Here is a 14,874-nt window from a genome sequence, read left to right as displayed (position 1 = left end):
AGTTTGATCAAATCGATTCAATATCAATAACATAAATTTGTTTAAAGTTTGATCAAATCGGTACAATATCAATTGCATCAAATTTTTTTATAGTTTGATGAAATCGATACAATATAAATAGTAATTAGTATCAATTGTTTTTATAGTTTGATCAAATCGATAAAATATAAACAATATAGCATCGATTGTTTTTATAGTTTGATCAAATCGATTCAATATCTATAACATTAATTTTTTGTATAGTTTGATCAATTCGATACAATATTAATAGCATCAATGTTTTTATAGTTTGATCAAATCGATACAATATCAATAGGCTTATCATCATCAATTGCTTTTAAAAAGTGTGAAAGTTATGCGTTTTCTGGCAATCAGGAATAGGAGTTGTAGTACTTTAGTGATATTGAAGTACTGTATTGTTTAATCGATGTAATTGAAAATTGAGGGCGCTACACACAAAGAGCTCATTGCGCTCATTTACATAAAATATGCAAGAAGAAGCCGCCATTTCGTTGGAGAGCGAAATAGGTTGTCGATGATTCTTTACTAATATTTACGTTACGATTGAATAATATTCTGAAATTATAGACATGTTGGTGTTATAAGGTTTTTCACATTTTGGATGGAGGGTACTGACTTGCTGATGGGTTTTTTACAACCGGTAATGTTAGCCGATTAAAAAGGGTGAGTCAGACTTACGTGGTTTGTATGTTCTCCAGAGGGCTCATTCATGAGTAGAGGGAAACCCCGTGGTACAGTAGGTCTAAGGGTAAAGAGTGGCTTAACTTTAGGAGGGCTACCTTTGCAAGCCTGGACCTAGAGTTGTTGAATTAGGTCATGTACATCATTAGAATAGTAGCATACTGCTTGCATGTATTATTCAATCTCCTATAACATTTTGTTGGTGAAAAAATGCTTCCTTTTTTGTCACTCACTGTCTGATAATGATAATTGATATACCAAAGAAAGTGGTGGGCTTGATGTAGCAATGTAAATGTATAGACAAGCTAGCTAGAGGCTTAGTTATTATACTATCCCCTGGTATGGATTAGTTTATCGAAGCATTGGCAGGGGTTGGCATTGAATAACCTAATGTATGACTCGTATAATGCTTCATAAAGAAATTGAATGTTACTCATTCACAGAGACAGGATCGATACCTTTCTTTGTATTTAACTCATTCAAACATTGAAAATGATTATATTATATGTTTGTCACCTATTTGTTTACAATCTAGTCGGTTTTGCAAGAATTACTGTTATTGTTAAAACTAATCTTATTTTTATAGTTAAAAAAACCCAATTATGCAACGTGGAAATGGACAACCCCCCTCTCAGCAACCGGCCGATATTATCCAATCGGTGCTTGCTGCTGCTGCAGCCTCTGGGATGAATCAAAATCAAGGAAATTCCTCATCAACTCAAAACCAACTCCAGTTGATCATGGCCCAACAACAACTGGTCAACCCAGCAGGTGTTGCTACCATCAATACACAGCAAACTGGATCCCAAATTAGATCTATACAAGGAACTCCAAGGAGAACTGGGAACTTCGCAAACCAGGGTACCCCACAGCCAAGTTTCATAAAGGTGCCCGTTAGTCCATCAGGTAGCATACTCGATGCAACTTCTTCTGTCCAGAGCGGTCAGGCACCCTTAATTTTACAACACGGGCGCCTTCTGCAACTTCCTCAAACTGTGAATGTGGTCAGTTCCAGTCCTCAGCAGACTATTCAGACTGTGCAGTTCCAAAACACACAGGGGTTAAGCACAATGAACATACCTGTGGCGATAACAACAAGCCAGCTGACCACTCACAAGCGACCAGGAAATGTAAGCTCAGGTCGAAGTTCAAACACCCGAAAGAGTCCAGCCACAGGGAGCCCATCCCATGCAAGTCACATGCCTTCTCATCCATCATCTAAGATGTTAAAAATGCAAGTACAATTACCAGACAATCCTCGTAGTGATGATTTACTTGAACTACGAAGGTGCGTCCTTTTACGAAAAGAGCGTGAACTCAAAGAACTCAAAGAAAATTATACTGAGAATTTAATTGAACTATTTTTCTTGCAAAAAGATGGGAACATGATGGATTTTGTTGCGTATAGAAAAAGGCCGACGCCTCAACTAGTAAGCTTTCTTCAGGCTCAGGCTCTAGACGGGTCTGGTGGAGTTCGGAGGTCGTCCAGTGATTCACATAAGGTAAGATTCTGCTCATTGAAAATGGTCTAGCATATGTCTGTCTTGGAAAAATCAATATATATTTTATTGCCGTAGTAATTTTGAACATATGTCATAATTATTTACCTTCCCCTCCAGCTACCAAGTGAGACCGTAACCATTTTCACATTGGCCGTTTCATAGGGGAGATATTAACCAGTCCTTTGGATAAAACCTAGAAAGAATTCTATGTTTCTATTCTAGATCCTGCCAAATGATACATCTTGGTAATTATTGTATGATATTTTCATTGATTCAATGGAAAAAGCAGTTTCATGCAATGTATTTGTCTTTTTAGTCAAAATCATCATCTTCAGATAAGACCTCTAGTTCTAGTAGCAATAGTTCAAAGACAATAGCTGCAACAACTGTGTCGACACCTCCGGCGGCATCTAGTGACAGGAAGAGAACTATTGCGCAAGCAGGCCTAGATGATTCTACTACCGGTAAGAGTGAAGAGCCGCCAAAAACAAAGGTTAAAGAGGAAACACATAAACCTGTAGCAGGTATGCATTTCCAATCCATCAAACAATTCAGGCTAAATTTATTGGGACCCCTTTGGGGGGCTTAAAGGGCCCCTGCTTTGCTTGTTTAATTTCTCAAGTTTAATGTTTGTATTATTCTATGTGTTTATTTTCAATCAAATATTTATGCTGTTTTATAAATTGTACTGTTCTTGGAAAGCAATAAATACTACAGTGGAACGTCATTTTACGTACGGTACGTGACCTAAAGGCGTACGTAAAACAAGAGATTTTTAAAATCCAGGTTGACCTTAAATTGTCCCCAAATACATAGAGATCGTAGCTATAAAGGCTACCGTGTTTGCCTAGGCCTACTTTACTGTACAGCATGCAGGTGGTCACTAGCTAGGCCTTGCCTAGACTATTCAGGCCAGGCTAGCAAGATGCGAGGCCTAAAAAAAAAAAAGTACAGTATTTATACAGCTTTTATAAGCGTACGTAAAATTAGGGTGCGTAAAACACAGGTTCTACTGTACTTGCTATACTACTTAACTTATTTCCGTTGAAGAATAATGCTAAGAGTTGGTATGGTAGTTTATCGAAGCATTGGCAGGGGTTGGCATTGAATAACCTAATGTACAGTACAGAAAGAAATTACTGCTTCGTATCTACGCGTAGGCTTTCGTAGGTAGATCGTAGGTAGAACGTAGGTCATTGTTCTCTCCTACGATGTATTGTTTGTAGCCTACGATCTATTGTTTGTAGCCTACGATGTATTGTTCTCTCCTACGATGTATTGTTCGTAGCCTACGATGTATTGTTCTCTCCTACCTACGATGTATTGTTCGTAGCCTACGATGTATTGTTATGAAATCTAGGCTACGCCTCGATCGTAGGGTGGTTCGTAGAAGCATGGACAATGCAAACAAACAATGTATTGTTTGCTAATTAAAATCCTACCTAAAGATAGTAGGTCAATTTTTGTAGCCGCCCTACGCATCGGTTATCCTAATTTGGACGGACATCGGGCCGGTGGACCTCAGCTCACGTAGAGAGAGTCGAGGCTAGGCCTAGCCTGTTTCGGCGGCCTAGGCCTACACTATAAATTATTTATTCCTACCTTGTTGGGTTAGCGAATTATAAAAACAACGACACCTACGCTAGGACACCAACAAAATATATGCAAAATAAATATATATTCCATATTAAGATTTAACATACATAAATAGGCCTTTTTTTAAATGATTACGACATGTATAAAGAAAAAGACCCGACCAGAATTTGGAGGGGAAAAAACATGTGAGCTGAGCACAGTAGAGAGAGAGTATTATGTTTCATGTCATGTGACACAAAATCCAGGTACACGATCTTAATTACTGTTTTATCGTCGTCAGACGGTAGCCACTCTCTCGTCGAGCTCGTACTGAGTAAAAAAAACATGTGAGAGATTGCGGTAAGCAGAGAGTATCGCATTTCATGCCATGTGACCAAAAAAAAACTAGGTCTGTATTAATTACGGTCTTCTGTCGGCAGTCTTTTTGAGCGACCGATTGAACGTCCTGATGCTATATTTAGAATGAATTGTTTACGATCTTTTTTTCTCGGCATCGTTTCTGGATGTGACGTTCGCTATATTATGTTTATTATATTAGTTGGCCTGTTCGTTGCGGTTCACCGGTGTTGGATCGTGTCTCTCTCTACGTTATACATTGTGGGAAATTTATATTTATATTCGCCGTTGAGTAGGTAAACACGCACGAAGGAAAATATTACGATTACAAAATATTATTTATTTTTTATTAATTTACAACTTTGTCCTCCGCCAATTAAATTTAACACATTAATTTCACACCTTACTTCACTAAGAACATCGTAGGGTTGTTTATTTAGGTTACGAACTCCCTACGAAGTTCAGAACGTAGCTCATTGAAAGTTGTTTATTGAGGTTACGAAGCCAAACAATGGAACCTACGAAGCCAACAACGTAGCCTACGTTCTATCTACGAAGCTACTTCGTAGGTAAAGTTGCAGTATTTTCTTTCTGTACTGTATGGCTCGTAAAATGCTTCGTAAAGAAATTGAATGTTACTCATTCACAGAGAAAGGATTGATACCTATCTTTGTATTTAACTCGTTCAAACAAATCAAATTTTGTTGTCGCATAAAGTTTGACTAGGTATCCCAATGAAAGCGCACAGAGGGGTATCACTTTTGAAATATTGACGAAATTCGAAAAAGTAGTATGACTTTGATGTTAAATAAATCGTATTCAATCTTAATTAATACTTACAAAATTTATATTGTTTGAAAGTACTTGTTTTAATCTATGTATAAGTGTGTTTATAATTAAAATTAATGAATTAGTTGCCGAGAAAATGCGATTTTAAAACGGTTCTAAAATCCCGTCGAGCCGATTTCCGCGCGTTGAAAACCTCATCGGAAAATCCCCATAAGTTTTCAAAACACGATCGCACGATTACCATTGGAGCTAGCGGATTAATTTTTGTTGTATGTTATCAGGCTTTAAATAAGCTTTAATTTGATACGAAAATCGTCTTCTATAAATAGGTTTTTCGTAACGAAAAGTCAATTTTTGTGACAAAAATCCAATTTTGATTCACCGTTTATGGAAAAATATTATGGATTTTGGTATTAAATTATAGCTAAATCTACATTGAAATCGATAAAACATAGTTTACAAACGTATTGTGCATGGTAATTGTGCGAACTACATTTTAAAATGGTGCATGAGGCGTAAATCCCGTTCAAAATTTTAAAGATCCAACCATTATAATCCGGTGAATATTGTAGTGAGTAAAATATTGTACTCTAAAATACGCGCGTGTTTGTTGTGGCGTTTTCCGTTAAATACATTAATGCACCCTATCAGCGAATGGTACGTTCCATATTTTGAACACGTTGTTTAGTTTTCCTCGCTCGAGTTCGACCGGCTCGACGCGAGATGTGTGATGACAGCAGCGATGTCGGAGATTGACATGTCCTTTTCCGTCGCAGAATATCTGGTTTTACACATTAATTTAACAACTTAAAATTGATGTAATGTGCGGAAGATTTATTATGCAAGTATACAATGCAAATGCGTTAGGTTAAAATGTACCGAGGAAATTTATTAAGCTAATTTACCAACGTTACATTTGACTCTGTATACGGCGGCCGAAAGTCATTAACTGCGACCGAAATACTTTAACGGGAGCGACTACTGATCGCGAGTAAGCCGTGACTTGGCCTAAACTTTAGCTCCGTATTTCAATTTAATAACGTAATAATACGAAAAGAAAACAATTTTTATAATGTTATATATACTATTCAGGTAAACAATTAATTGTTTTAATTAACATTGATTATTTTAAATGAGTTTATTTTGACCCATATTGTGCGTTTGCCTTAAAAGAGCATATCTTACTTAGCTTAGATTTGGTGTCATAATCATATGGGCCTAAAATCTTGTTTTACGTATTCAAAAGTTATATATAATAGTATTTATGATTGAAATTATAAATATAAAGTATATTAAAATATTCTAATAATTATACTTACCGAAAATTAGTGTAAAAGAAAGGAAACAGTACACACCGTTTTTAACATACTTTTTCATTTTTTTTTTTATAATTTTAAATTTCACCATTAAAAAAAATATTTTTTTTCATATACACATCTAAAATATATTTATTAATGAAATATACACTACATTCTAACAAGTACAAAAAAAATTAAATGAATTAGTACAGTAGTTCAAAAGTTACAGATCATTGAAAAATTGCAGTTTTTTCATTTTTTAGGGAATTCCAGCAAAAATGGGCGTTAAATGCTTTCCTACCACTTTGCGGACCAATAATTTAAAAAATAGGTTTCGTTGAGGCTCCAAAAAAAATAGAGTTGTACAACTCTGTGATATCTATAGGTTTAACAAAATTCAAAACTTTTAACTAATTATTGTAAAAGTTATAACCTTTTAAAAATGCTTCCAATTTCAACTGCAAAAAACACCATTTTTAGGCAAAAAATCGTATATTTTTTTACCACTTTAAATAACCATAACTTTAGAACGGGTAATCGGATTTCAATCATTTAAATTGCAAAATGCTAATTACATTAAGTTCTTTATGGTTAACTGAAAGAAAATGTAAAAAAATTAATCTGAATTTTTTCATTGGGATACCTAGTTTGACAGTGTAGAAAGACTTGTTTTAATGTTTATTTCCTTTCTGTTGTTTTAGGTGTTGTAGAATCCCGACTAGAAGTAACTTTAGAGGTTGCAAAGACTGCAACCACACCAGTATCCATAAGCCTGTCTATACCATCAGAAACCAAACACAAGAAAACTGGTAAACCATTTGTCTATTTTAATTGCAGAATTTTATTTTTAATTAAAGCGTGTTGCACAGATCAAAAGGTTCATGCCTCCACTGGTTGTGTGGTTGTGTATATACCCCTGAATTCAACAACGAAGCATTGGCAGGGGCTAGCATTGACATTTTAATGCCTGGCTCGTAAAATGCTTCGTAAATTAATAGATTATCACTCTCAAAAGAAAGGCAACTGCTTGCTTTTGTATTTAATTTGATCTTACAATACTAATACTAATTTTTTTAGAACAATGTTGCTAAATCAAAAACTAATATATACCTGATTGTAAACACAATCTATTTTTTTGCCATTTTTACATTCACTCGTGGTATAAAGCTACAATATATCGATTTCCTTGTTCTATAGAACCTACAAATGCATCCAATCAATTTCAATCCCGGCCAACAAATCTTATATCAACGCCTACGCCCACATCGTCCATCATGTCGTCCCAAAAAAGCATGACGCCATCATCAATAAGAAAGTTGACGCCACCATCAGCAGGGCGCCATCCTCTTGGACGACAAAACTCTCTAGTGGGCATCGGAGCACAGGAGAAAATTGTAGAACGTGCTAAACAGGTATTGAATATTTTTTAAGTAAATGTAAACATTTATGTATGTATAAAACATTTACGAAAAGCAGAAAAAAGTCTGAAAATATTGTATTACAAGGATTGAAACATTAAAAATGACTGATCAAAAGTAGACAAATTCACATCCAAACTACACATAAAATTTAAACGTACAGAAAGGCATAACAAAAAAAACCATTAAAATGTAACCGTATTTCAGGGTTATTTAATTACTTGTACATTTTCCACATATCTTAATTTTGTAATTATAATATACATCTCAACTATGTTAAAGATTAAAATAATGTAAATGATAGTATGTGATTCAAACGAGGTGTTTTGCTGTTCTACAATTTGTAGGAGGCGCATGTTATGCAGCGAATAGGTCAGTTAAGAAAAGAAGGTGTGTGGTCTGCCCGTCGACTGCCTAAGGTCCAGGAACCGCCAAGGCACAAGACTCACTGGGATTACCTACTTGAGGAGATGCAATGGCTAGCTGCAGATTTTGCTGGTGAGAGACGTTGGAAAAAGGCTACATCACGAAAGGTAAAACCATTACAATTCAGTACGTCATCCCCTCCAGCTACCAAGTGAGATCGTAACCATTTTTACATTGGCCGTTTCATAGGGGAGATATTAACCAGTCCTTTGGATAAACATTGGAAAGAATTCTATGTTTCTATTCTGATACCTGCTAAAGGATACATAAATAAACAATTTATAATTATTCAAATAAAAGCAAAGCATTAATGATTATAATTAGTGACCAAAATGGCCGCCTCTCAAATTAAGGAAGCTTTTGAATGGCAACTATCCTCTGTTAACTATTTCTTGATAGATGGCAAGAGCTGTTGCTAAGCATCACCAGGAACAGCGATCTAAAATGCTGAAAGCTGAACGAGATGAAGCCAGCAGAATGCGGAAGATAGCCAGCAACATTGCCAAAGAAATTAAACAGTTCTGGTCAAATATTGAAAAGGTTCGTTTAGATAGAAGCAATCGTATGAAGATATTCTAAGTATGTACAGTATAGCAAATACAAAGGGTGGTCAAGAGGCAATCTCACAAAGAAATTCATATGGGTAGCCTTTACGAAGGGTAGGGAGGTAGTCAACAAGATTTTACAGTGAGATTCATTCCTATATCAACTTATCAAGAATGATTGTACTCCATCGAAGCATTGGCAGGGGCTAGCATTGACATTTTAATGCCTGGCTCGTAAAATGCTTCGTAAATTAATAGATTATCACTCTCAAAAGAAAGGCAACTGCTTTCTTTTGTATTTAATTTGATCTTACATTATAATGGATATTTATTTATGTTTATTTTCAAGACTAAACATTTGCATCCTGTTTAAATTGGTACCCACCCACACTCGTAAAAACTACAGACATGTTTTTATCATTTTTTTGTTTTATAGGTAGTGCAATACAAACAACAAAGTCGATTAGATGAGCGAAGGAAAAAGGCTCTTGATTTACAACTTGATTTCATTGTTGGACAAACTGAGAAGTATTCCTCCTGGCTTACAGAAGGCTTGAATGTCAGTACTACTGGCTCATCTATAGGATCTGTCCCATCAAGCCCTACAAGGTCTATAGGTGAAACACCAAAAGATGGTAAGTCTAGCAATTTCACTTTAGAAAAATTAAATGTCTATTGATTCATTTATGATAGTTTAAATGTATTTAAGGATAAAATTGTTAAATCTCTATAATGTTCCAATCTTTGTTTATGTTATTGTTGCTTATATGAATATATTATTATAGTTTATTATGTTTAGATCAACCTGTTAGTGGCGGTTTGATCGCTGTTGGTTGTGGACTGAATAAAATAAATACATTTTAGTACATAGTTCATTAGCATCCCCTCCAGCTACCAAGTGATACCGTAACCATTTTCACATTGGCCGTTTCATAGGGGAGATATTAACCAGTCCTTTGGATAAACATTGGAAAGAATTCTATGTTTCTATTCTGATACCTGCTAAAGGATACATACTAACACTACAGTATCACCATTATTATAGAATACATAACACACTTTTAAACGGAAGCAATGAAAGACTTCCTGGAGCCCTCACGTTAATTTTGTTATTTATTCAGATGCGGAGTTCCAACCTGAAGATGAAGAGTCAGACGATGAAACAACGATACGAGTGGAAGAAGAAGAGGCGGGAACAAATGTAGAATCAGAAGAGAATGAGTTGCAATTGCTTGAGAAGGAAAGTCAGTTACCTATACAAGAACTACTAGATAGTCTCCCTCCTGAAATCCTAGAAAAACCTGCTGAATTAGACGCAAGTAAAGCCCCAACAAAGGTAACATACTTTGGGTTATTATACTGCCAAATATTTAAAAACCAGATGGTCAAAATACAGCAATGTATGGTTAACCTCATTTTCTATTAACATACATTGTGTGACCTGTTGAAGAATATATGACCTTTACTTTAAATTAAAAATTAACTTTTTAAGGAATTCCATGACTGCTGACTAAATGTCTGAATTAATAATACAGATTACATGATTTTATTTTCATTTCTTTTATTATTTTATATTGTTGCTCTTCCTCATTTCCGATTTGTTAGTCTTCTTGAATAAATTAAAATAAAGAACAAAGCATAGAATCAATTACGGCTGTCATTAGTTACGTTGCTTTTTATTTTTACATTTGATTTTAATTTGTTTCAGGAATCAAAAGAAAAGGAAGACAATGAGTTTGTTCCAACTGATGATGAAGAGGAGGCTAGCAGTGAGTATGAATTCAACTTAAAAAGTTAAATTAGTAAAACAATAAACTTGCTTTAAATCCCCTCCAGCTACCAAGTGAGATCGTAACCATTTTCACATTGGCCGTTTCATAGGGGAGATATTAACCAGTCCTTTGGATAAACATTGGAAAGAATTCTATGTTTCTATTCTGATACCTGCTAAAGGATACACACTAACATGTGTTTTGTTGTACTTTTAAATTATTAATAAAGAAATATAATTTAAATCCTAAATAAACTAAATTCTTTTAAAAGTTGTTGATGACGAAGAAACAATGGAAGAACAAGAAGATGCAGAGGGATGTCAAGACCACAAAGCAGAATTAGATGAACTAGCTGCCGAGGGAGAGCTATCTATTGAAGATCTGATGAAGAAATATGCGGCAGCGTATAATGACGAGTTTGAGGCAGAGTTAGATAGTGATGATGATGATGAACAAGAGGAGGATGATTATGATGATGACACTATTACTGAAGGTGAGGTCATTGCTCTGTAATAAATAATTATAATAATATCCAACATTTATATAGCGCTCGGAGTCTCGCAGTGCAACATGAAAATAATAACTATTGAAATAGGTAAAACATGTTCAGTTTCCACAGTAGTGTCTTTAATTCATTTCTTTATTTATCTCAAAGTAAAGTACTGATAATTTGCTGTTATATTTTAAATTGTAAGAGACATACGACTGTTTAATCCCCTCCAGCTACCAAGTGAGATCGTAACCATTTTCACATTGGCCGTTTCATAGGGGAGATATTAACCAGTCCTTTGGATAAAACCTAGGAGGAATTCTATCTTTCTATTCTAGATCCTGCCAAAGGATACATCTATCATAGTGATTTTGTCATTTGAGGAAACAAAACCTTATTTAAACATAATCCCTGTATCTTTTAATATTTAATAATTCATAAATCAAAATATTATGTTTGTTTTTATAGAAGATACAGACGAATCGGATGAATATGATGAATTGGAAGATATTGAAGATAAAGAGGAAAGTAGTAAAGAGGCAATGGATATTGAGTACTTGCTTAATCCAGACAAAGAAAATAAGCAACCAACTGAAGAGGTAGGTAATGAGGTTTAAAATGCATTAAAATATTTACAAATGGATGACTTGACTAAATATTAAAACAGTTTTCAGTACGGTAGTTTATATCATCTGCTGTTTTTGCGGATTTTTTGGAGAGCTTTCCAACTTTTTAGGTGATGTTGTGAATAATGTAAAAAATTTCAAAATCTTTGACATATTTCCGAAATGTATAATAAAGGATTTGATAAAAATCTTTTAAACTAACCTGATGTTAACATTTATTGCATGGCTGCAACTCTTCTACCATCATCGGTGATAAACTGTATTTACATAGGCTTTATCTTATCTTGCCAAGAAAAACACTTTTCTCAATGTATTTACATTTTATGACAAAGTTTATCTTTGACATATATATATATATTCATAGTCATTAAACTTTTGTTTTGTCAGAGTTCAAGTGATAGCAGTCCAAATAATGAGATAACAGAATTTGCAGCCACTGCTCAGAGTATCCAGCCAACAGGATATACACTAGAAACCACTGCGGTACGGTTCTTGCTTTTCTTTTGAGATTATTACAAGTGTGTCGCATTTTTTCTACCATGTTTTGTTTTTATTGGATTGGTGGATAGCATGCTTGCCTTCCAATCCCAATGTCCAGGGTTCTGACCTAGTGCCAGGGTTGTAACTCACTACTCCACTCCCAAAACATCAAATGAAACTTAGGGTTCTGACCTAGTGCCAGGGTTGTAACTCACTACTCCACTCCCAAAACATCAAATGAAACTTAGTATAAGCACAATAAATTATAAAATAGTTTATCCATCCTGTAATTGGCGAGTTTCTTGCTGTGCGATGCGAAGGAAATTTAAAACAAAGACAAATAATGAGGTGAAATATATAAAATCAAGATTTTACAGCATGTACACTATAATATATGCAACAAGAATCATATTTCATAACCAAATATAATAAAATAATAATAAACAGTATTTATATAGCGCCTAATGGATCACTGACCCCTCTAGGTGTGTATTTCATTTCAGGTTAAAACAAAAGTTCCATTTCTTCTTCGACATACATTACGCGAGTACCAGCACATTGGGTTAGACTGGCTTGTAACAATGCATGAGAAGCGACTAAATGGTATATTAGCTGATGAAATGGGTTTAGGAAAAACAATACAAACAATAGCAGTACTAGCACATCTTGCTTGTGAAGAAGGTAAGTACATACTTATTGTTCTTTTAGCTGCAACAATTACAGTATTTTATAACCTATATCATTTTGTTTTCGCAAAGGTATGATTAATAGTGTTATACAGTATTTTACAGTCTATATAGTTTTCTTTTTGCAAATGTATAATAATGGTGTTATTTATCATTTGAATGCATTGTTTTGTACAGGTATATGGGGACCTCATCTAATTGTTGTTCCTACTAGTGTAATGTTAAATTGGGAGATGGAATTAAAGAAATGGTGTCCTGCTTTTAAAATTCTCACTTATTTTGGCAACCAAAAAGAAAGGAAGCAGAAACGACAGGTGAGCTGCAACCATGCTTAAATTGCTGATCATGAGAAACTTAGTCATAAACACTTAGTAAGCCTCTGGCCACAGATTTCACGGTGTTTGTATACTAATCCCCTCCAGCTACCAAGTGATACCGTAACCATTTTCACATTGGCCGTTTCATAGGGGAGATATTAACCAGTCCTTTGGATAAACATTGGAAAGAATTCTGTGTTTCTATTCTGATACCTGCTAAAGGATACATAAACAATATATAATTATTAAAATGAGAGCATAACATTGATGTTTATAATTCTATTCTAGATCCTGCCAAATTATACAATCTGTAACTAATTTAAAATATAAAAACTGCTTCAAAGAATATTGCAAGTTAAGCTCTGTCCACACTATCAAAATTTATGTGACAAAAAATGTGATATGCCCATATATGGACATGATGTCATATGACTACCATATTTGGGCACATCACACTTTTTTTTGTCAAACTAGTTCGATAGTGTAGATTGAGCTTTAGATTCAATATTATTTTCTATTTGTAGTGTCTTTATGTGACAAAAATTGTGGTGTGCCCAAATATGAACATGTCATATTACTACCATATTTGAGCATATCACATTTTTTTGACAGAGCATTAGATTCAATATTGTTATTTTTGTTTGGTAGGGTTGGACAAAGTGCAATGCATTTCATGTTTGTATCACTTCTTATCAATTAGTGATACAGGACCATCAAGCATTTAGAAGAAAAAAGTGGAAATATCTTATATTGGATGAAGCACAAAATATTAAAAACTTTAAATCGCAAAGGTTTGTATTTTTGTTATTTTTTGGTTTAAATTGTTAGTGAATCAATCTTCTATTTTGAATGGAACTAAAATAAATTGAAGAACATCCCCTCCAGCTACCAAGTGAGACCGTAACCATTTTCACATTGGCCGTTTCATAGGGGAGATATTAACCGGTCCTTTGGATAAACATTGGAAAGAATTATATGTTTCTATTCCGATACCTGCTAAAGGATACAATCTGAACTTATTGATAATTATTCATTCATACTTCTCATTTAAGTTGGAGTCTGCATTTTCTTCTTTTTTTTTCACACAAAAAAAATCTTGGAATAGCCCTAAAGATATTACAAATTACCTTGCATTGTGTGTAAAAAATTCTTTTTATCAAACCAATGGTACGAATTACGAGATTATAACACACACACACACACAGGGTCATATATTTACACATTGTTATTTAGAAACCAGATGAACATTTACAATGATACCTTTCTTTTGGTTTGTAGGTGGCAAACGTTATTGAATTTCAACAGTCAGCGTCGTCTGCTACTCACAGGTACACCGCTTCAAAACAGTCTGATGGAGCTCTGGTCTCTTATGCATTTCCTTATGCCCCATGTCTTCCAATCCCATCGGGAATTCAAGGAATGGTTTGCAAACCCAGTGACGGGAATGATAGAAGGGAATACAGATTATAATGAAGGCTTGATCAAACGGCTGCATAAGGTAGGTAGTTGATTGCATTACAAGTTATCTGTTGTGTTCAGGCATGTAGCCGAGAGTGGGTGTAAACAAATTGAAGGTGTAGCCGAGAGTGGGTGTAAACAAATTGAAGGTGTAGCCGAGAGTGGGTGTAAACAAATTGAAGGTGTAGGGGTGGGGATCTAGAATAAATTAATTTCTCTGTTGAGTATTGTAATGTATATGGGGGAATGAAATGTGACTTGCAGCCTACTAAGCGAAATGGCCAACGGGTGTGGATGAAACATAACACAACTTTCTACTCCCCTAAGTAAGGGTCCCTTTGTTTGTTTGTTTGTACACAGCGACAGGGGCTGAATGGACCAGTACACCGGGGTACCCCTACTCTTCCAAAAGATTTACTGGTTTCTTTAAAAT

The 14,874-nt window shown here is 34.8% G+C and overlaps 1 protein-coding gene across 5 annotated transcripts in view; it reads left to right on the top strand.

The window, feature by feature from the left end:
- The first annotated feature begins 231 nt into the window (after positions 1-231).
- Positions 232-14,874, top strand: part of LOC140045494 (helicase domino-like) — a 45,564-nt gene continuing 30,921 nt past the window's right edge. For all 5 annotated transcript variants that reach the window (XM_072090423.1, XM_072090425.1, XM_072090424.1 and 2 more), the window contains exons 1-17: positions 232-684; positions 1,289-2,204; positions 2,521-2,728; positions 6,925-7,032; positions 7,421-7,635; positions 7,989-8,174; positions 8,467-8,607; positions 9,049-9,247; positions 9,734-9,948; positions 10,321-10,381; positions 10,656-10,877; positions 11,343-11,473; positions 11,888-11,983; positions 12,484-12,661; positions 12,844-12,980; positions 13,632-13,774; positions 14,262-14,481. In XM_072090423.1, the coding sequence (XP_071946524.1) occupies positions 1,305-2,204; positions 2,521-2,728; positions 6,925-7,032; positions 7,421-7,635; positions 7,989-8,174; positions 8,467-8,607; positions 9,049-9,247; positions 9,734-9,948; positions 10,321-10,381; positions 10,656-10,877; positions 11,343-11,473; positions 11,888-11,983; positions 12,484-12,661; positions 12,844-12,980; positions 13,632-13,774; positions 14,262-14,481 (3,360 nt within the window). In that variant the 5' untranslated portion in view covers positions 232-684; positions 1,289-1,304. The remainder of the gene's footprint in view (positions 685-1,288; positions 2,205-2,520; positions 2,729-6,924; positions 7,033-7,420; positions 7,636-7,988; positions 8,175-8,466; positions 8,608-9,048; positions 9,248-9,733; positions 9,949-10,320; positions 10,382-10,655; positions 10,878-11,342; positions 11,474-11,887; positions 11,984-12,483; positions 12,662-12,843; positions 12,981-13,631; positions 13,775-14,261; positions 14,482-14,874) is intronic.

This window comes from Antedon mediterranea, chromosome 3 (assembly GCF_964355755.1).
Source record: "Antedon mediterranea chromosome 3, ecAntMedi1.1, whole genome shotgun sequence".
Lineage (NCBI taxonomy): Eukaryota > Metazoa > Echinodermata > Crinoidea > Comatulida > Antedonidae > Antedon > Antedon mediterranea.
Note: the sequence above shows the minus strand (reverse complement) of the source record. Positions and strands in the feature narration are given on the sequence as shown.